Raw genomic sequence first — 21,649 nt, 5'->3', positions numbered from 1 at the left:
GTGATGGAAAAGGACTTTTTTGTGGGCCAATCGTGGGAGTTTTTCTTGCAGCTCGGTTTTCAAACGGTACAATAACGATGAATAATATGCACCTGTAATAGTTTTACCCTTTTCCAGATAGTCGATGAGGATTATTCCTTGCGAATCCCAAAAGACAGTCGCCATAATCTTTCCGGCCGAAGGAACGGTCTTCGCCTTTTTTGGCGCAGATTCCCCCTTGGTAACCCATTGTTTAGATTGTTCTTTGGTCTCAGGAGTGTAGTGATGTATCCATGTTTCATCCACAGTGACGAAACGACGCTTAAAGTCCTGCGGATTCTTCTGGAACAGCTGCAAACCGTCCTTGCAACACTTCACACGATTTCGTTTTTGGCCAAGCGTGAGCAATCGCGGCACCCATCTTGCCGATAGCTTTGTCATGTCCAAATGTTGATGCAAAATATTATGTACCCGTTCATTCGAGATGCCCGCAGCACTAGCAATCTCACGCACCTTCACTCTTCTGTCATCCATCATCATATTATGGATTTTATCAATGATTTCAGGAGTAGTAACCTCAGCAGGGCGTCCAGTCCAGAACGTTCAGCCCATATGGCCACTCCGAAAATTTTGAAACCACTTATAAACTGTTCTAATCGAAGGTGCAGAGTCACCATAATGTTTATCAAGCTTCTCTTTAGTCTCCTCAGGCGTTTTGCCTTTCATAAAGTAGTGTTTAATCAACACACGAAATTCTTTTTCGTCCATTTTTTGAAAATCACTCGACTTCCTCGATTCAAACGAATGCCAAACACAAAGAAATAGACCGATCTGGCTGAAACTTGGTGTGTGTTCTTCCAAGAGATGCTACTAACTAAACATAACCTCGATACGCGCCAGTAGTGCTATCTCTCTTACTTTGCACGGACTTTTCAAACGACCCTCGTAGTAGCACTTTATTGCGTTACTAACCAACAACCAAATTTCCCCGGATATGAACGTCATCTCTGAATAAGGCCGAGAGCTTTTTGACGTTTCCTTTTTTTTTTTCAGCATCACCACTGAAAGTCATTTACCTAGCCATAGAAATGAAGTATGGCTTTCAGTAATTGAATTACACGTGAAAGACTAGAGTACAATTAAATGTAAATTAAACAACATTTATGACGTAAAACACTTATTTCATTTCTTTAATATGAACCTTTTTCCTTCGAATACTTGAGGGACGAAAGGTAGACACCATATCTAATCATTTTAAGGGCTAACATATCCAATTATATAATTTCAGTAATCGATATGAAAGTAAACACGTAAGAAAATGATCTATCATATGATAAGAGATAACCTATCTATACCCTTCCCACCATGGGAAAAAATACACCCATTGATCATATGTTCATTGTGGGGGGGGGGGGGGGGTGAGCGGGGGATGGAAACAAAATTAACTTCTCCAAAAGTCCATACAACTTTAGTGTGGTAGAACTGCTCCAGTGTGCAAGTACCATGTCACTTCCGTTAGTGTTTACATACGGTGAACGTAAAAATCTACGCGTAACCAACATATTTACGAATACCATTGATTATAGTAAACAATTAGGCTTACCATTTACTATTTCCCGTTTACTAGGCTTATTTCCATATGATAATTACTTTAATTTCTGTAGATTTTGGTATATTATCGGTATAATTGATGTTATATTTCAATGCGTGGCCATCTTGATGATTATTTTCTTTCAAACTTATAAACATATGTTAGAGAATAAAACGGAAATATCAATACTATTTACGCTAACTTTTAGTTTATTTTTACAGAATTTCTTACATTTATATTCACAGTATTGTGGCGAAGAGATCTGGCTGAAATTCTATTCATATCTGAAGTATTACACAAATAGTAACAGAAATGTTGGTATTACTTGGCCCAATATCATTTTTTGGGTTTCATTTAGTATGTCCTCGGTTGGATTACTGATCAGAATTATCATATTATTTGTGGATAACATAAAATCATTTATAATGGCTTTTTCATTTCTATATCTTTGTGAAGCTTCAATATTGTATCAATTTTGTGTATACTTGGATTTATTAAATATAATCATGAAAGAAATCAATCATGAATTGATTGCAATCAACGATGTTAAATATGGACAGGAGAAACTGATTGCTTTAACAGATAGTCACTCCAGTTTGATTGATTTAGCTGAAAAAGTGAATCTTGCTTTTACTAAACAAATGCTGGTGATTTGTTTATCAACTTTGGCGGCATGTACTGGCGGTATTTATAGTGTCATCAATGCGGCCGTTTGTCGGCCGACTGTTCATGTTAAGATTATCTATAGGCTGGAGGATGTTATACGTAGTTTGTTCAAGATTTTTGCTATTGCTTATTTCTGTGAACAGTTAGGAAATAATGTAAGAATAAATTTTGTTCATAATTATCTTGGATTTTTATTTGGTAATATTTTATTTTTAATTTAATCTCTTGTTTTATCTTAAAAAAAAAAGGTTCGCCAGTTTAACGTTAAATTGTTCTATCTGCTGAAAAAATCTATTGGAATGAAGAAAAATGTAAGTTATTTTTTTAAATAATTATAATCCTATTTTACTATAAATTCCTCATATTAACCATTAAATAAAATGCAAGGCCTAGACTGTACCGCAATACATCTTAGCTTTGCGGGTCTAGCCTATAACCGCCTAACATACTTTACTATAAATTCCTCATATTAACCATTAAATAAAATGCAAGGCCTAGACTAGCACCGCAATACATCTTAGCTTTGCGGGTCTAGCCTATAATCGCCAAACATACTTTACTATAAATTCCTCATATTAACCATTAAATAAAATGCAAGGCCTAGACTAGTACCGCAATACATCTTAGCTTTGCGGGTCTAGCCTATAACCGCCTAACATACTTTACTATAAATTCCTCATATTAACCATTAAATAAAATGCAAGGCCTAGACTAGCACCGCAATACATCTTAGCTTTGCGGGTCTAGCCTATAATCGCCAAACATACTTTACTGTAAATTTCTCATAGTAACCGTTAAATAAAATGCAAGGCCTAGAACAGGGATCGGCAACCTATTTTAAGTAGAGAGCCATTTCTCCTTAAATAATTTTAATAAATCTTACCAAGAGCCGCAAGGATGATAGTGTAAAGAACTCTGTAGATCATTTGTATTCACAAATTATTATTTTATGATATTCAATAACATTCAAATGTTTTATGTATTTACTTTTAACATATTGCAAAGTAAATAAATATAAATAAATAATAACTAAACCTGTGTTTGAATGAAAATGGCGACAGTCCGATATATTACGTACTGTATTTTAATATAATTCTATTCAATTTCTAACCTATCACATTTAAAATTCTTTTTGAAAAAATATCTTTACTTTAATAAATGAAATTTTCATATATTTCAATAAAATTGAAATATACAATATATTTTGGACAGGCTGAAGAGCCAAAAAATTTGGATAAAAGAGCCGCATGCGACTCGCGTGCCGCGGGTTGCCGACCCCTGGCCTAGACTAGTACCGCAATACATCTTAGCTTTGCGGGTCTAGCCTCTTAACCGCTCGGCTATCGTGGGACACATGGATACATTACATTTATTCTAATATTTTAGAAAAAAATATTTAATTGCTGTTCTCAAACTTTTTTGCATGTTTGAACGTGCAGAAATTGTAGTAAGGGAGGGAACCATGTGTTTGCTTATTAGCCAGGATATACCTGTTCACAGGAAGAGCTGGTATTTTACTGTCTGAAAGAGAGGAATATCAAGTTCACCGCTGGAGGTATCATTAACTTAGGATATCCTTTTATCGCTTCCGTAAGTAAAGTAAAATAATTTATATTTTGTTCTGTAATTGAGAGTGTTATTAACAATTCTAAAAAAAAATTTAAATTACAGATGTTGGGTACAGCGATCACATACGTAGTGGTTGTAATACAGTTCAGCTCATGTTAACCAGTAAGACTGGAAGTTAGGACCATATTGTTTGGTCTATTGACCAAAAATTTTATGGGCGAAGTCCTGAAGTACTGTGTACATTCACTTAAAATAATGCAAACCCACTTACTGTTCCTATTTATTATCAGGTAATTTATATGTGTAAAATAAAGGTGAATCTTATTGAGTTTTATTTATAATTACTTTCTCTTACTACAAATTAAGGGAAGTGCTGCAATCGCGTCAAATTTTCTATATAGAGTTTTCACAAGTCGTTTTGAGGCTATCTGGGTTTGGAAAAGCGATTTTTCTTTTTTTTATGGAAGATTGATCTGGAAAATGGCTGTGCAAAAGTTGTCCTTTAAATCGCAATCATACAAAATTTTATTAGGAACATTTTTTCCTGGGACATTTGATTAAGGGAACGAAGAGGACTAGTTAGCTTTTCCTTAAGGAGCCTTTATAGGGAAATATACCGTCCATTTGGTCACTTACACGTAGGGTCCCGAGGGTCGGCAGATTTGGGTAACTACTACCTGGAACTAACATCCCTTCCCCTATTTATCCCATTTCAAGTCAGACGTCTTGATCGTTGATTGAAACTTCGCGATACTTCTCTTCTAATTGAATAAAAATACTCCCGAGCAAGATTTATTGACTAGACGTTGTAGCGTATCCAGGCTGGTGCTGCTATCTCCTTGATAAACACCTTGGAAAGTGTCTGTCTTCTTGTAAGTCAGGATAAACGAATATTTCGACGACTATGGCCCCCGGATAATTGCGGATTAGGCTGCCCCCTTCCACTTGTTACGCGAAAAAAAAAAGTGGCCCACTTCAGGCTTGAGAGTAGAAGGGAAAGTTCTCGGGAACTCTCTTGGAAGGCAAGCCCACCCTCCAGAGCCCTAATTTTCAAGCCCAGTTTTGTGGGGCTTTGTTCAGTGAATCGCGCGGACAACGATTTGAGGCTAGCTTTGTGTTGATATTATTAGGCTAGGCAATTATAGCTGTGCCTTCTCTACTCTTTGCTGGTTTTGGTTGGTTTTAGTGTCTTCACGTTAAGCCACAAGTGGTTAGCGATTTTCTCGCTCACTAACCTAACCATCCTCTCTTCAACATATGAGCTTTCCAAGCTCATGTTATTCTACGAAAATCTATTTTTTTTTCTAAGCAAGCGCGCTTAGTAACGGTTCTACACAGTTATTCTAAGAGTATTGTTTGTAGTGTTATGCTGGGCTATCCACAGGGACGCCAAAAGGATACCTGCTAGCAGAAGTTGCTAGTCCACAAATCTGCTGACGAAAAACTCGAGAAAATGTTTAAGATTTAAGAAAATTAATTGAAGAAAAAACAAACCACAGAGTTTCCTCTGTTTCGTGTATAATAAGTAAATAAAAAGGCAAAAAAGGTAAGCACATAATTTGATTACGTCATAAATACGTAAGAAATTAATACAAACACCTCACTTCCTGACTGACATACGTATTCTCACACACACACTCACATATCTGTTCAGTAAATCTACCAAGAGCAACTTAATTAATGTTTACTGGAGAAATCACTTGTACCAACCACAAAACAATATGGTAGCTACACCTGGAATATTGCAACTTCCTGTCGCTGAGTTATACAGCTAAATTTCCGTTCTAATATCTACAGTTTCTGCTAGCAGTGAATCCATTTTATCCTTTAATAGGCTATTTAATTGCAAGAATATAATTCCACTGAATCAAAATTATTCATATTTTGAATACAAAATATAAGATTTTTTTTTACAATTTACATTTTTCTTACTATGAAACGGAAGTACTACGATCGAGTGAAATTTTTTTTTTCAAAATGCACCGGAAATAACAAGTTTCCCTCCTTCAGAGTTTAAAAAAGCGGGGTTTTTTTTCTCCCGCACGGAGAATGTTCATATTTTGTGTCAGGTTCTACGTTCGATCTTTGCTAGTTGCTTCAAGGTGTACCGTTAATATCGACCGCTTTATTGAATCGATTTTCCAGTTTTTGGGGTTAAGGGTTATGGGATTTTCTCGAATATTCTAATATTTACTACAATCATGTCATACTAATAGCATAAAAATTATTTGAAACATGTTGTGTCCTGCATAGACATTAAACAATCTCCAATCTTTTTGATTTTATCCGTTGCAGCACGCATATTTCCGGTTTCCAGACTTTTATCCACCATCAGAGGTAGACGCAGGGGTCGCCAAACGTTTTTTTTTTATCATGGACCCCCCCTATATAATTTTTCGAAATCACCATCGAACCCCGTCCCATAAAATTAATTTTCAGTTAATTAAAAATAAAACTATCTATTAGGTACTGTGTTTGTACATTTTATTTTATGATTTTAAACATTTTGTTAAAGTAATTTTACATTGTGTAACAAATAGTTTTATGAAAAATATCTTGAATGTTGAAATTTAAATACCTTAATATTTATTAAATAATAAGTGATTATAAATAAGTAAAGTAACTACAGTATCGCTTCTTAATTAATGGGATGGGTATGCCTGGGTGTTTCTTTGCAAGGTTCCGCTATATTGGGTTCGAAATTGTTTTTCCCAATCGACCCCCTCGCTCAAATCGACCCCCTACTTTTGTTAAATAGACCCCCTGGGGGGTCTAAAGGGTGACCAGAGTCATATGCTCCACCCACTTTTTTTTTAAACGGCGGGAAATTTCGAAAAAATAAAAAACACGTATTTAATCATTTTTAGTCTAGTTTATTTTCAGTGATTGACCCATTTTTTTTTAAAAAAAAAACCTGTATCTCGAGATACAGCATCCAACTTTTGTTTTTCAAATGGAATGTTATATTTTTTGTTGCATATTTTTATAGTATTTGAGTTCCTAAAAAAACAAAAATTGTCAAAATTGCGTTATTTTTTGTTTTCAAAGAATCTGTTCAAACTGGGCACAATCAACGGATAGGCAAGCCAAAACTCTGGACTCCCACGCTTTACTTGTAGCAGCAATTATGGTGGCGAAGTCAACATCTTGGCAGGCTAGAGTTATTCGACGTTCAGGTTGTTTTTTCTACAAACGTTTGGTGTGGAGTTTTAGGAAATCAACTAATCGGCCCATACTCCTACAGAGAGAACTTAACTGGTGCAAGGTATCTAAGTTTTTTAAAGAGACATTTTGCCAGTTCTGCTTGAAGATGTTCCTCTCTAAAAACGTCGGCTAGATATTTATTTTCACCAAGATGGTTGCCCGGCACATAATGCGAGAGTTGTTCAAGGTTACCTGGACAGAAATTTCCATGAAAAGTGCTTAGGGACTCATTGTCCCATCCAATGGCCACCTCGATCTCTGGACTTAACCCAATGGACTATTTTTTCTGAGGATATCTAAAAAATAAAGTGTACAGTATCCTTAATTCCGTGGCTTCAGTCGATGATCTGAAACGTCGAATAACTCTAGCCTGCCTAGATCTTGACTTCGCCACCATAAGTGCTGCTAAAAGCAAAGCGTGGGAGTCCAGAGTTTTGGCTTGCCTATCCGTTGATTGTGCCCAGTTTGAATAGATTCTTTAAGAAAAATAACGTCATTTTGACAATAAACTGAAATTTGTTTTTCATATTTTAAATTACCATAACTTTTGAAAAACCTAACCGATTTCAAAAAAATTTTGTTTTGTTTTTTTAGGAGCTCAAATACTATAAAAATATACAAAAAAAAAATATAACGTTCCATTTGAAAAAACAAAGTTGGATGCTGTATCTCGAGATACAGGTGTTCAAAAAAATGGGTCAATCACTAAAAATAAACTAGACTAAAAATGATTAAATACGTGTTTTTTATTTTTTCGAAATTTCCCGCCGTTTAAAAAAAAAGTGGGTGGAGCATATAACTTTGGTCACCCTGTGTATTGTAGACCACTTTGGCAACCTCTGAGTTAGATTTATTAGTTTGGAGTTTAGAGATTTCGACTTCACTTCCGTTAACGTCTTGCACTACACTTCTTGACTAACTTCACTTCGCTCAGTTGGGCAAAAAAATGTTTTTCTACCCATAGCAGGAAGGCGAAATATAAAATTGGAACTTTTTAGTTTTTTTTGGGGGGGGGGCCCACAGGAAGACCTTAAAACTTGAACTTCCGGTGTCTGTCAGATCGCAATACTTCCTATTACGAGTGGTAAGAGTAGGTAAAAATTCCAATATTAATAGAATTCTATTAAATACCAAACAAAATCATGGAAGATGTGCTTAGGAGGAGAATGAATTGATGCAGGACTGTTATGTTGAAAGTACGTAGCCAACTCAACCAAATATATCGATACATGCAATCGAAGCGTTTAGAAACACAATTATATTACACATACTAATCTATCATTAACTAGATTTCTGTAGTTAGGTTAGTTGTCTAGACACAAGTTTGTACCAGATGAGATCTGTCTTAAATCATAAAATCTTTATTCTTTACTTCCTTGTTTTATAGTGAGCCACTATTGTAATTGTGCAGATTTCCCAATTTTAGGTATATACCGGAAGTAACTTTTTTTTTGAGGTCCCTTGAGTCCGAAAAAATAGTTTTTTTTTTTTTTATAAAATGAGTGACAAGTGACAAGCTAGTAAGTGACTAGTTTTCGTCAAATTCGATCAACCAGAAGTAACATATTACTGTTTAAATTACTTATCGATTAATTGTCGACTTATCGATTGCATAATATTGATTAGTTTGTTTTTTTTACAAAATGAGTGACAATAAGCTAGTAAGTGACTAGTTTTCGTCAAATTCGATCAACCGGAAGTAACATTACTGTTTAAATTAATTATCGACTTATCGATTGCATAATATTGATTAGTTAAACAAAAAATCTTTCAACTTTAAAGAATATCGGCTTACCGGAAGTGCCACCACTTCATGAATAGATTTTTATAAAAAATATTTTTACGAAAATAGTTTTTATAAAGTAACTATTCTACAAAATTCAAAATTTCAATTTCAATTTTATGACGTAAACTATGGTTTATGGAAAATACGAGGGTCGTTTGAAAAGTCCGTGCAAAGTCAGAGAGATAGCACCACTGGCGCGCATCGAGGTTATGTTTAGTTAGTAGCATCTGTTGGAAGAACACACACCAAGTTTCAGCCAGATCGGTCTATTTCTTTGTGTTTGGCATTCGTTTGAATCGAGGAAGTCGAGTGATTTTCAAAAAATGGACGAAAAAGAATTTCGTGTGTTGATTAAACACTACTTTATGAAAGGCAAAACGCCTGAGGAGACTAAAGAGAAGCTTGATAAACATTATGGTGACTCTGCACCTTCGATTAGAACAGTTTATAAGTGGTTTCAAAATTTTCGGAGTGGCCATAAGTGGCTGAACGTTCTGGACGCCCTGTTGAGGTTACTACTCCAGAAATCATTGATAAAATCCATGATATGGTGATGGATGACAGAAGAGTGAAGATGCGTGAGATTGCTAGTGCTGTGGGCATCTCGAATGAACGGGTACATAATATTTTGCATGAACATTTGGACATGACAAAGCTATCCGCAAGATGGGTGCCGCGATTGCTAACGCTTGACCAAAAACGAAATCGGGTGAAGTGTTGCAAGGACGGTTTGCAGCTGTTCCAGAAGACTTTAAGCGTCGTTTCGTCACTGTGGATGAAACATGGATACTTCACTACACTCCTGAGACCAAAGAACAATCTAAACAATGGGTTACCAAGGGGGAATCTGCGCCAAAAAAGGCGAAGACCGTTCCTTCGGCCGGAAAGATTATGGCGACTGTCTTTTGGGATTCGCAAGGAATAATCCTCATCGACTATCTGGAAAAGGGTAAAACTATTACAGGTGCATATTATTCATCGTTATTGGACCGTTTGAAAACCGAGCTGCAAGAAAAACGCCCACGATTGGCCCACAAAAAAGTCCTTTTCCATCACGACAACGCACCAGCTCACAACCTCAGCAGTTGTGGTCGCAAAATTAATGGAAATAGGGTTCCAACTCGTTTCACATCCCCCCTATTCTCCAGACTTGGCTCCCTCGGACTACTATTTGTTCCCCAGTATGAAGAAATGGCTGGCGGGAAAAAGATTTTATTCAAACGAGGAGGTGATTGCAGAAACGAATAGCTATTTTTCAGACTTGGACAAATCCTATTATTCGGAAGGGATCAACAAACTAGAGCAGCGTTGGACGAAGTGTATAAGCCTAAAGGGAGACTATGTTGAAAAATAAAAAAGGTTTACCCCCAAAAATTAAGTAGTTTTTATTTTTGCACGGACTTTTCAAACGACCCTCGTATGTTACTGTTAACATCAGATTGTGGTGTTTGATTTATTTAAATAGAGTTACGTCTTTATATTAAAGAAAAAGGAAGTTCCAAAAGGTCTTGTTTTTTTATTTTTTTTTTTAAATTCAAGTTCCTGTAATAAGTTCACCATTTTCTGGGCGTAAGTCCCTAGTGCGACCCTGTTATTGCAGAAGTTTTTTAATATAAAGATGTATATATATATTAAGGTAATCCAGACATTTCTCGAGTTCCTCAGGGCAATGCTTTTTTTATTTTAAGCTCAAGTAAATTTTACTTAAATTGTAGCAGCAATAGTACAGGTGTTTTTATTTTGCGAAAAGGTGTTTATATTTGTGGGCGGTACGTCATAACAATGACGATATTAAGCCTCAATATTTTTCTTTTTAAATTTAATTTAATTTATTAAATAATATCATTGGCAGGAATTTTGCCTCAAAGTAATACCAGCCTATCCTAGGACAACAAACCAACTAGGGGAGCTATTCTAGCCAATTCTAGCTCTGGACATAAGAGATTGAATAGCTTCAACGAATATGGGATTTACTGGAGTAAACAACAAGGTGGAATGTTTTTTAGACTTCTAGAAGGATTGTCAGGAAGATTTGTCCAGGAAGAGAGGCGACGAACTAAGGGATTATGACCTCTGCAAGTAAGCTGTGGTGGGATTCCTGGTAGCGGATCAAGTTTAGGTCGGTTAGGAAAGGAATATTAAGGTCGTTAATTATGGTTTCCTGTAGGAGGGGGCGTTGATGATTGGACGGATGATTTTGGATTCACTCCTCGGGGAGGGAAAAGGCCTGTGAGCTTGGCCCAAGAGTCTCTCTCTCTCTCTCTCTCTCCAGAATTAAGAGTCTGATTAAACGGACGGGTCTGGAGGGCGAGCTCTAGAGACTAGGGGGAACCACCATAGATCCTAAGGGGACGCAGTGGCGTAGCCCTTCAAGACCGCTCTACTAGAATCATATCTTATCTTATTCCTGGCAGGTTAGACCGCTTGGCGGAACCTCCAAGGACGACTCTATCTAGGAGGGATTGTCAGGATTTCTTAAGCAAGATTGGCGACAATTGTCTAAAGGATTGATGCGCTAATAAGATGTTGAATTTCTGGTGGTGGATTTAGGTTACTTTGAATAGGAAAGTAATTCCCATATTGAGGCCATTGCGAGAGGTTCGGTTGGTTAAGGGAGCAATGACAATGACAATTATTTGGAGGATTTATGATTGCAAGGTTTGACGTTGGTCCATATTGGTTCAAGTAGTACAAGAGGCTGTTTGTTCTCTAGTGATAATCGTGATCTGTCCGTATCGTGCGTTCAATGCTTGTCACTTAAGTCGAGTGTGAGGGTTCCCAGTTAGTCTTTTATCGATGAACTGCCTAAGATGGTGGACGACACCAGTGATTTGAAGAACAGTTTGAGGAGGCAATGGTTATTTGCTCAAAGTGTGAAAGTAATATAACACCTAAATTTGAACGGTGATCCAGCATATTTCTGTGGTAGATTACTAGATCAAATATCAGTGTAGAGGATAACAGTATCATCAGAACACTTGGGTAAGATAGTCTTAGGATCAATTGGAATATTTGCAGTGTGTACTCTTTACAACAGGAAACCTAGCATCATGCTTCCTTCCGGGAAACTCGCTTCTGTTTAACAGAAATGTGATAAAGTGATGGCGACCATTACGGTAGGAAAGTAACGGTCAAGGAGGTATGACCTATGGAGGGGGTTATACGTTTCCAACTTTTTTTGAAGTTATGGAGCATTCTTTTGTTGAAGGGCCAGAAAAGAAGCATAAAGTACCACCCTAAAGCTTTCATCTATGGTGGTGGGAAAAGCTTTTTAAGACAGAAGAAAAGCATTAGGTGAAGGTCATGCCCTTCTCACCCTAACTAGGTGGAGAGACAAAGAGCGCAACAATCAAATCTATCCTGAATAAAAGAAGCTACTGCAAAGAAATATTCGAATTTACTGGAAAATAATTCCGCAAAGTGCCACTTCCGGTTCGATTAATTTTATCGATAAGGTATTATTACTTGGTATCGATTGTAATAGCTAAACCAAATATCTGAGTTCAGCCCACATCAATGTGCTGGCCTCATTCATTCACACAAAACGTAATACCAATTTTTTGAACCCGGGGCTCTTCTAGCTCGTGCATTTTCCGGTAAACACAAGAATATAAGATCTGCAAAATTGCAAGTAAATCTGTACAGCTGTTTATTTATTTATTTTTGTCGTCAATTCCAAAAATATAAATAAAAAAATATGATTTAAAAAGCCATAGACTTTAATCGATTACTAAAACCATAGACTTTAATCGATTACCATTATATGAGAGAGAGAAAAAAAAAGATATGCCCCCAGCAACAACTTAAAATATCTGCAAAATTTACAATAGCTAAATCTTCTCAAACTGTAGCTAATTATTATTCAAGTGGGCTTGGAATAATAATGTAGCAATTGTAATGAACAATAAGCACTCAGATCATAATTCTGCTTATTTAGTTAAGAATACTTTCGCCATGTTTAATAATATTTCTATTAATAACAATACAAAAAGCTTTAAATTTCTGTCTGAGAATTGTTATCTACGTTTTAATAAGAGAATAAATTTACAAAGAAATATATCCAAGTACTTCACAAGTACTCTTACTTCTTCTACATTCATCAAGTTCGTGCAGAAGTGTTCTTGATTGGTAAGTCTGCCAATCTGGTATGAAACAATAGTACGACTATCGATTATCGCAAATATTAAGCTATTAATTTATACATTTTCTTTCAATAACGGAATCTTAAAATATAATACGGTAAATTACTCAGAAATGATATCTTGAAGGAAGATTACCCCCACACCTAAGAAGGAAACCGCCCTAACAAGGAATTTTCTTATTACGATTATTCAAAATAAAGTTATAGGACAATGAAAATATAATTATATCTTTAGGTTGGATCGAATTGCGAGAGAATATCAAAAAAGAAAACAAAAAAGATCCGGTGAAATCTAAAAGTGAAATACTACTTCCGGTGGGAGGAATTTCCTTTAAACTTCCAACTTCAGCAACCCCCCACTCAATAGAATTGAAGTGAAGTGGAGTGGATTGACGCTGAAACGGCATTTTGGACTGAAACGTTCCCCGCTTCCTCTCAAACGTATCCTAAGTCAAATTACTTAAAAAAAAAAAAATATATATATATATATAAAAGATCGATGTAAGCAATTAGTTTACAACAACAATTTTAAAGAAAATCAACAGAAAATTTGGAAATCCGGTTAGTTACCAAGTTTGGGGTGGGAATGGAGGTGGGAGAGGCTTAGATCTCTAGAGATTTTTTTTTTTTCACAGATTCTTCTGAGATTTCTCAAGATATCTTGAATTTGAAAATATTAAATCTAAACTGGGCGAAGTGATTTACTCCGTGGTTAATACGCCACGGTAGCCGAGCGGTTATAGGCTAGACCCGCAAAGCTAAGATGTATTGCGGTACTAGTCTAGGCCTTGCATTCTATTTAATGTGTTAATATGTTGAATTTATAGTAAAGTATGTTAGGCGGTTATAGGCTAGACCCGCAAAGCTAAGATGTATTGCGGTACTAGTCTAGCCCTTGGATTTTATTTAATGTGTTAATATGAGGAATTTTGTAGTAAAGTATGTTTACTAGTCGCCTCCGTCCACGAGACCTAATTTGGTAGTTGGACGTAAAGCCTGCCTGAAAAAATAGGCAAAAAAAAAAGTTAAAGCTAATTTGAGCAAGTTCGATGTTACGTATAGAGTGGCAATCCACTTGACTGAAGACAATGTAGCCGATTCCTCAGGCATCCTAGAACAGTCCTAAGATAGCTACTCAACAGCCCAAAACATTTACACAATGCACATTAAACCTTGGAAATGGATTTCCTCTAAACTTCATAATTATTTTAAAAGTTTTTATCTAAATAATATTTTGAGGGGGGAAATTCGTTTCGGCCATATTGGGATGTGTCCAAATGTTCCCCTGTAAGACAGGAAGTCGTGTGGGTGTTACACCATCTTTTTGAAGTAGTATTTGTTCACCAGGTAATAAAATGGAAAAATTATTTGTACACACAATGAAATAAGCGAAATTTAAACATTCTCTATCGTGTATGCTAACAGCTGTTTTTCGGGAACAGTGAAATCACGTATTAGGGATATATTCCCATATAAAATCAATATGGTGTCCAATCTACAGCCAAAGTAACAGCTGGATAACAGCAATATGCAAATTTGGAAGTAATGAAGATATTTTTGGAAGTACGTACGTATGTACGTAATGTACGCATAAGATTAAATAATAGATTTTATCTTTACACCAAAAATGTTTGCTTCTAATTAACGAGAACGTTTACGTTACCATTAAAGTACGATAATAATCTGGCAGTAAATTCACAGAGCGCAGAGTACTTTATAGTTCTAGTTATTGTCCTTTCTCTTACTCCTAGTCAGAGGTAGTTTAGCGATCGTGATAAATTATCGAAATATGCTTTTTACCGGAAATACCAAAAGGATAGTGCCAAATTTATCATCCGCATATGGATGACGTTGTTATCAATGAAATTTTATTGACGTGAATACGTCTTTAAATTTGCTATCATATGGAGGCAATCCAAAAAACCTAATGATAACAAAATCGGGGGATACAGTTTGGCATTATAGTTTCGAATCTATCGTCTACATCCAAAATTAAATTAGACCCACTGGATAGCTAAAGGATCAAAGAATTTATTACGATAAGCGAGGACTGTGACGCATCGCGCGCGGTGGAGGGGGAAGCGCCGCCATTTTGAGATCATTTTGCTGCGTATCGAGATTTGCAGTTAATATAACTTTTGACTCGGAGAAGCTACGATGTTCGTTTAAGTTTTAATCGTTAGTTGTCGTCACAATCTATCGATTGAATATAAACCATTAGTGTAAAATAGTGACAGTGAATATAATAAGGTGTTAGAATAAAAAAATATTATCAAAAATATATAATGTCGGCCTATACGCGTCGAAAAGCCAAAACCAAATACAGAGATCTTATACGGTTGGAAAGGGCTTCTCAAGAACAATCGAATGGTAATAATAAAACACCTTATGACTGAGTCAAGCTGTGCCGTCGGGAACGTAAAAGAATGAATGCGGCCGCAACGGATCAACGACGGTGTCCAGTAAATCTGCAGGTGGGGCGGTTGAAATTATGCAAGTGGATGATGAAATCGCTTCTACATCGACAACGGACTGTATAGGCATAGATTGTGTTCGATCGTCGATTATGAAGACACGTTGTTTCATCCTAAATACATGAATAAAAATATTTTATATAAAAAATATAACCCGTTACGTAAACGTATTCACGTACAACACACGGCCGGGTCCATAGCACAGCCTCAGTTTTTTTTATTATGTTTGGTACACGTATCGCAATAGTTAACTATATCTGTCGAGTTATTTCCTGTGTATATTAACGTTAATGTTAATTTGATTCCTGGGAATAGATAAACTAGTATATCGCGACCTCATTAAACATCGTAAAGGATAGTTTATCGTCACAGTTCCTGGAAGTCAGGCCCCAATCATAGTGAAGCATGGAGCGGATATCTTTGTCGTAACAATCATGTAGATGAACTACGGTCCAAAACTGCAATCACCTAAGACCATAAGACTAGAGAAATTAGGAAATAGTAGTAATAATAATACTAAAAATACAGGAGCCTAAAATCAGAGAAACCACCAATCAGAAATGATTTTAAAGCGTCCTTTTTCTCGGGAAAAATGGTGGCAGATCAAAAGTTGCTCAGCAAACAATGGAGCCGGAAACAATTTCGTGAAAATCTCGAAAATAATGAGAAATTAACTGTGAAAAATGGTGCTTCCGGTAGGGAAATTATGATCGTTTAGTTAATATAGCGGAAGTACACAATGGAAATTCTAATCTATCAGATATGTTTCCGAGATGTATACACCAAACTACCTCTGATGGTGGATGAAAGACCGAAACCGGGTTACAATACGCATGCGTATTACGACGGATAAAATGGATGATTTTTTTAATATTTTTTTTTTCAGCAGTTTGATGAGAAACTCTTCAAATATTCTGAAAGAGAAAGTATTGTGTGTAATTACTTCAGATTTTCTCTTGGTCTGAGGAGTCATTAGTTACCTGTTGCCTTTACAAAGAGCTAGGTAAATAGCCTAAGGCTTACCAAACTAATTGTCACTCACGACTATGTTTCGTAATTTGTGTAAATAGCCTAGATTAATTGTAATTCCGTTCTCTTTAGACAAAATAAAAGTTGTGACAAAGAAAATTCAGTATTCAAGGGGCAGAACAATATTTCATTGGAAAATGTAAAAGAAAAACGATAACAAGAACAGTTTTCCAATTCTAATTGTAATTTTTGCTCTCGTAGCTATAGAGTTGTCTTTTAAGAAGGTTGAGGATAGCATTGAAAGAAAGCAAATGGGGTGCTAAAAAAGAATCAGAGTATTAAAGTGAAGCATAAGGAGGTGAGGGGGTAGTTTTCTTCTGGCAATAATAGAGGGTATCGTTAGCACATTTCGATTAGACTGCCGCAATCTCCACAGGCAGGATATGGCCGGAAATAATACGAGTCAGAACTTTCTTAATTGCTTCATTTTGTAATAGACTGAGTCTAACATCCTAAATACGCTCGTCTCCCATTAATACGAGGCGAAGAAAAAAAAAAACAAATTAAAATCATTTCTCGGCTCAATATGATCCACCTCTTTTCGCTGGAAATAAGAAGAAAAAAATCGATGGTGAGTTTCAAAAACTGTTTACACTGATACCTAGTATTGCATGGTAAGATAGATTTCCAAAACGTGGAGAGATTCAAGTTGTTTTAGGTTATATTTTTTGGGGGAAAATGAAAGCAGAAAGGGGCTGTGACAAAGCCAAACCAAAAAAGAGAGTTACCCCCCAGCTTTCTATTTATTCCAAGATTAAAAGACCGACGTTAATCCCACAGGAGCCGATGTTTGGTAGAAAAAAAGGTAAGGTTGACTGCTTTTTAAGAATAGAAGTTCTTGGCGATCCTATAGGATAGCTCCCTGGATATAGTAATAAAAAAGTACAACAGGTTAGCCGAGCGGTTAGATGCTAGACCCTCAAAGCTAAGATGTATTGCAGTACTAGTCTGGGCCTGGCATTTTATTTAATGTGTTAATATTAGGAATTTATAGTAAAGTATGTTAGGCGGTTATAGGCTAGACCCGCAAAGCTAAGATGTATTGCGGTACTAGCCTAGGCCTTGCATTTTATTTAATGTGTTAATATTAGGAATTTATAGTAAAGTATGTTAGGCGGTTATAGGCTAGACCCGCAAAGCTAAGATGTATTGCGGTTATAGTTTGGGCCTCGCATTTTACTTAATGTGTTAATATGAGGAATTTACAGTAAAATATGTCAGGTGGTTATAGGCTAGACCCGCAAAGCTAAGATGTATTACATCTTAAAGGCCTTGCATTTTATTTAATGGTTAATATGAGGAATTTATAGTAAAGTATGTTTGCTAGTCGCCTCCGTCCACGACACCTAGTTTGGTAGTTGGATGTAAAGTACGCCTGAAAAAATAGGCAATTACTTTACTTCACTTTTTACAACAGGGTTAGTGCAGTAAGAGTTTGCTCAGATATTCCAGGCTGTTTTCTAAAACCCTGGGTAAAACCAAGTTATTCATCAAAGCTGACAGATGGAATGTAGAAGAAGACTTTAATGGATTAGGCCTGAAGAAAACAGTAAGCCTACTCTGGGTTTTTAGGACATCTACGGAATCCAAGGCAAAGAAAAGGCATATGAGTTCTTGAAGGTGTAGGCTCTCTTCACAACTATTCATAGACCCAGAACCCAATAGCTTCCAGAATCATAAGAACTTCCAGAAATGGAGCCCCCAAGACTTGGCTCAATGAAAGAGATTTATTTAGCAGGTTAAGTTTCCCTTAAGATTACTAAATTGGAGCAGGAAGAAGAAAGTCCTGCACCTGTGCCTGGTGTATCTAAAACGGTTTGTTAATACAGAATTAGAGAGTGGTGTCGATGAGCTAACCTTCCTCTTCTGTACACGCATGTTCTCAGATACTTGGAACAGATGAGCAAGGCTTCCGTCGTGCGTAGCCCTTGATTATCTGTAAGAGATGTTTCACACGACTCTTCAGTCCCATTCAGAGCATGTAATTTCCGCCAGAGAGAGAGAGAGAGACACTTAGAGTATCCTAGCTTTCCTTCCCAAAGAATCACAGGGAAGTCCCTTGATCAAATCCAGCCAACAAACGCCAGCTCCAGATTACTTTTGAGTGAAACCATCAGAGTCACAGCAGACTCCTGCCGGATAACAAGACGCGTTAAGACACAGACTTCTGTGTGGTGTTTTAATTCTTTATTTTTCTTAAATTTGGTTTTGCTTTTAGCCTAGAACTAATTAAAACCTAACTTATTTAGCAGAACAAGAAATTAACCACAAAAACTTTTAATGGAGTTACTGGAAAAAAAGAAAATGATCTTTCCTTCATTTTTATAAAAAAAAAACTCATCAAATTTTCCACTAGAAATTTTTCAAACTTTAAAAAAAAGAAAAAAGAAAAGCGAAAGTAAAAACTAGCGAGAAAATGAAGGAAAAAGTGACCTACAGAATTAAGTTTAAATTTAATTAAGTAGCTAAACGAAGTGAATAGAAACTTAGGATTAAAAAGCAAGAAAAGACAGGCCCCCAAGTTGCAACGTCATCTAGTCCGTTTATCCATTTACGTCATCGATAACTTGTTAATATTTTATGAAAAAAAAAATATGGCGGAAAAGGAAGTTTTTACTTAGCTTTGATTAAATTTGACATTTCATTTTTCAAGTGCAGAAATTGATATTGAAAGAACGAGTTGCTAAAAAAGGTGAATCATTCTTAGCTTTTAATCTCATCTTTTTAGAAGTTGAACTTACTTTAGGTGGAACTTTGTCTTTTCTAGTGGGTGTCGTTGTGGAGGCAGGAAACAGATGCTTTGTTCGCATGTTCAAAAAAGGTTTTGTGGTTTAAGGATTTGTCCCGCAAGGATAAGATAATAAGGATAAGGTCTTCAAAACCATTGTCTGATTCATCGTCACTTGCGCCAGCAAAACTAGTAACGAAAATGAGATAGATTCTCATTGATTGGGGGGGGGGAATATTTAGAAAGACTTTTTGCCTGAAGTGCTGTGAATGGCTGTGTCTGGAAAAGAAGAAAGAATCAAAAGCTGATGGAATTGTTTGGAGAACCAGATACGTATGGTCGAGGGGAGATTGAGATGGCTGGGGGACACGTGGAAAGGATGCCTGCGGGAAGAGTACCCCCGAGGGAAACTGCTAAATGAAAACCCAGGAGACAGAAGAATTCAAGGACACCCTAGACTGGAGATGGCTGGAGGAAGACCTTCGTCTTCAGAAGATGGCGCCTTAAGGCCGCAGATGACTGGAGGGGGGAACTTGTTGAGCAGTTCCAGGTCTTACTTTAAGGACTGTTGAAACCAAGTAGTAAGTAAGTCGTTGCGGTGATGAAGATGTGAGAAATATTAAGAGAATCCTGGAGATTCTTTAAAAAGTTGATGGTAATGGAATGATGTGGTCTTCTACGGGTGGAATACCAAATAGTTGTTTGGTTTAGCGCAGCGGATATTAAGGAAGGCTGCAAACGAGAGATCCCAGAATCTTTAAGAGCATATAGTAACATTCCTCGATTACCAAAAGTGGCTTAGAGCGTATCTGCAAGGCTAATTCTTGTTCAGCCTTCATAGCCTAAGGCGCTTGAGTGGCAGCTCTATGTCCATCTGCATTGACCTCGCTCTATGAGGCTGGAAACATAGCGATGATAGCGAAGAGCAAAGCGGCGAAAACAAACACACAAGTTAACCGTATGAGACCGCGCATAGTGGAGAGCAAAGCAAAGATAGAGCAACGCTATCTATAGAGTTTTTGTTTTCGCCGCTTTGCTCGCCGCTGCACTATGTTTCCAGCCTGACTCAACCTGTATCCTCAGGTCAAAGAAAAAATCCTGTGATGACCATTATTGACTCATGTTTCTTCTGAGCCTGCAATGTCTAGTCGAAGATTCTCGAATCATCTGACTTGAGTTCAATGACTATCTACACCAACCCCCCCTCTTTTAGAGACTTTTATTCTCCATTATAGTCTTGATCTGTTGTCTAATAGTCTTTTGAGCTATCTGGTATCATAGTCTATTTCGCTTACGTCGAGTGTGTGAGTTCTATGTTAGTCTTATTTCGATGAACAACCCAAGGTAGTGGACGACATCAGAGGAGGTAAGCTGACTCTATATTACAGCAGTGTTTTTTTTTTTTTTTATCATTTAAGGCGCCTCAACATCTAAGGTTATTGGCGCCCGGAGCTTTTTTCAGTGCACTGCCGGCCTCCGGACAGTGTTCTCTCGTTACATTCATCACCGGACAGTGAGCTGTAAGAAGCTCCTAGGAAGAGAAAATCTAAGGGTCAGCAGCTGGATTCGAACTTGGGACCTCCGTGGGAGTCCAGTACGCAAACCGCATAGCTAATCCCTTCCCTTACAGCAGTGTTATTTTTTAAAACGGAAATAATAACTCAAGCTGACTCCTACTTCCGTTTCATGTCCAACCACGAAACAATCTATACTTGGAACTTTATTTAGTGAGAGATTATTGGGTAAATGTCTGAGGTGTGGCTGGCAGTGTATACGTGATGAATCCTAGGATCGATTGAGATATCTGCAGTGTATACCACACGATATAGCAGAGATATCCTGTTTCTGTTTTTTGTCAAAAGGAGAGGTTCGCGATCATTGCCTGAGAGATATAATTTTAGGGGTGCTTAAATGGGGTGGAAGTCTAATTTTAACTTCCTGTGTAGACGAAGAATGCCGATTGTACGATGGTAGAACCTGAACGAAGACAACCAAGCAACATTCCTTCCGCCCAGAGGGGCAAACAATAGTTTGTGACTGAATGGGCAGAATGATGTTTACCTGAAGCCAAATTTTGACGGGAATTCCCGCTCCTGCAGAACATTTGGTTTCAATCCTTCAAAACACACCCACGTACCTTCGAGAACATTTTCGTTACCAACCCAGCTGACCTTTGAAACATTGTATTTTCGGTGAACTTTCAATTTAGGACCAACGGGCCGGATGGAGACCTAATACATCCTTTTTTTTTTAGGGCAAGAAGAGGTAATTACATCTGACAAACATCAGAACAAATTAGATTCAACCAGATTATTGAATAAGGTTGAAATCGATATCGAAACGTTAGTGCTCGTGAGGGTGGGGGCCAATAAAACAAAGGAACCTTTATTTTTGTGTATCCTCATTCAGCCCATAATTTGATTTTTCATTTTTATGACGTAATCTACGTTTGAACGTTTTACGTCCTTCTTTCAATTTTCGT

At 36.9% G+C, this 21,649-nt stretch overlaps 2 protein-coding genes across 4 annotated transcripts in view; one reads left to right on the top strand and one right to left on the bottom strand.

The window, feature by feature from the left end:
- The window catches only part of LOC141452848 (pro-neuropeptide Y-like), a 180,390-nt gene that overhangs the window by 42,069 nt on the left and 116,672 nt on the right, over positions 1–21,649 (bottom strand). The window lies entirely within an intron of this gene.
- On the top strand, positions 1,458–4,116 carry Gr22e (Gustatory receptor 22e). The gene is made up of 4 exons (XM_074126945.1): positions 1,458–2,391; positions 2,485–2,547; positions 3,737–3,826; positions 3,908–4,116. The coding sequence occupies exons 1-4, from the start codon at positions 1,483–1,485 to the stop codon at positions 3,962–3,964; spliced, it is 1,119 nt and encodes a 372-aa protein (XP_073983046.1). The 5' UTR covers positions 1,458–1,482; the 3' UTR covers positions 3,965–4,116.

This window comes from Rhodnius prolixus, unplaced genomic scaffold (genome assembly GCF_049639745.1).
Source record: "Rhodnius prolixus isolate KJV_2025 unplaced genomic scaffold, Rpr scaffold_3, whole genome shotgun sequence".
NCBI classification, from domain to species: Eukaryota; Metazoa; Arthropoda; class Insecta; order Hemiptera; family Reduviidae; genus Rhodnius; species Rhodnius prolixus.
The sequence above is the reverse complement of the archived record's forward strand: the minus strand, read 5'-3'. Positions and strand labels throughout refer to the sequence as shown.

Coding starts and splice junctions, on each gene's coding strand:
- Gr22e (XM_074126945.1), top strand. CDS start 1,483: ATGTCACTTCCGTTAGTGTTTACATACGGTGAACGTAAAAATCTACGC. Junction 2,392..2,484: donor GTGAACAGTTAGGAAATAAT/GTAAGAATAAAT, acceptor TAAAAAAAAAAG/GTTCGCCAGTTTAACGTTAA. Junction 3,827..3,907: donor GATATCCTTTTATCGCTTCC/GTAAGTAAAGTA, acceptor TTTAAATTACAG/ATGTTGGGTACAGCGATCAC.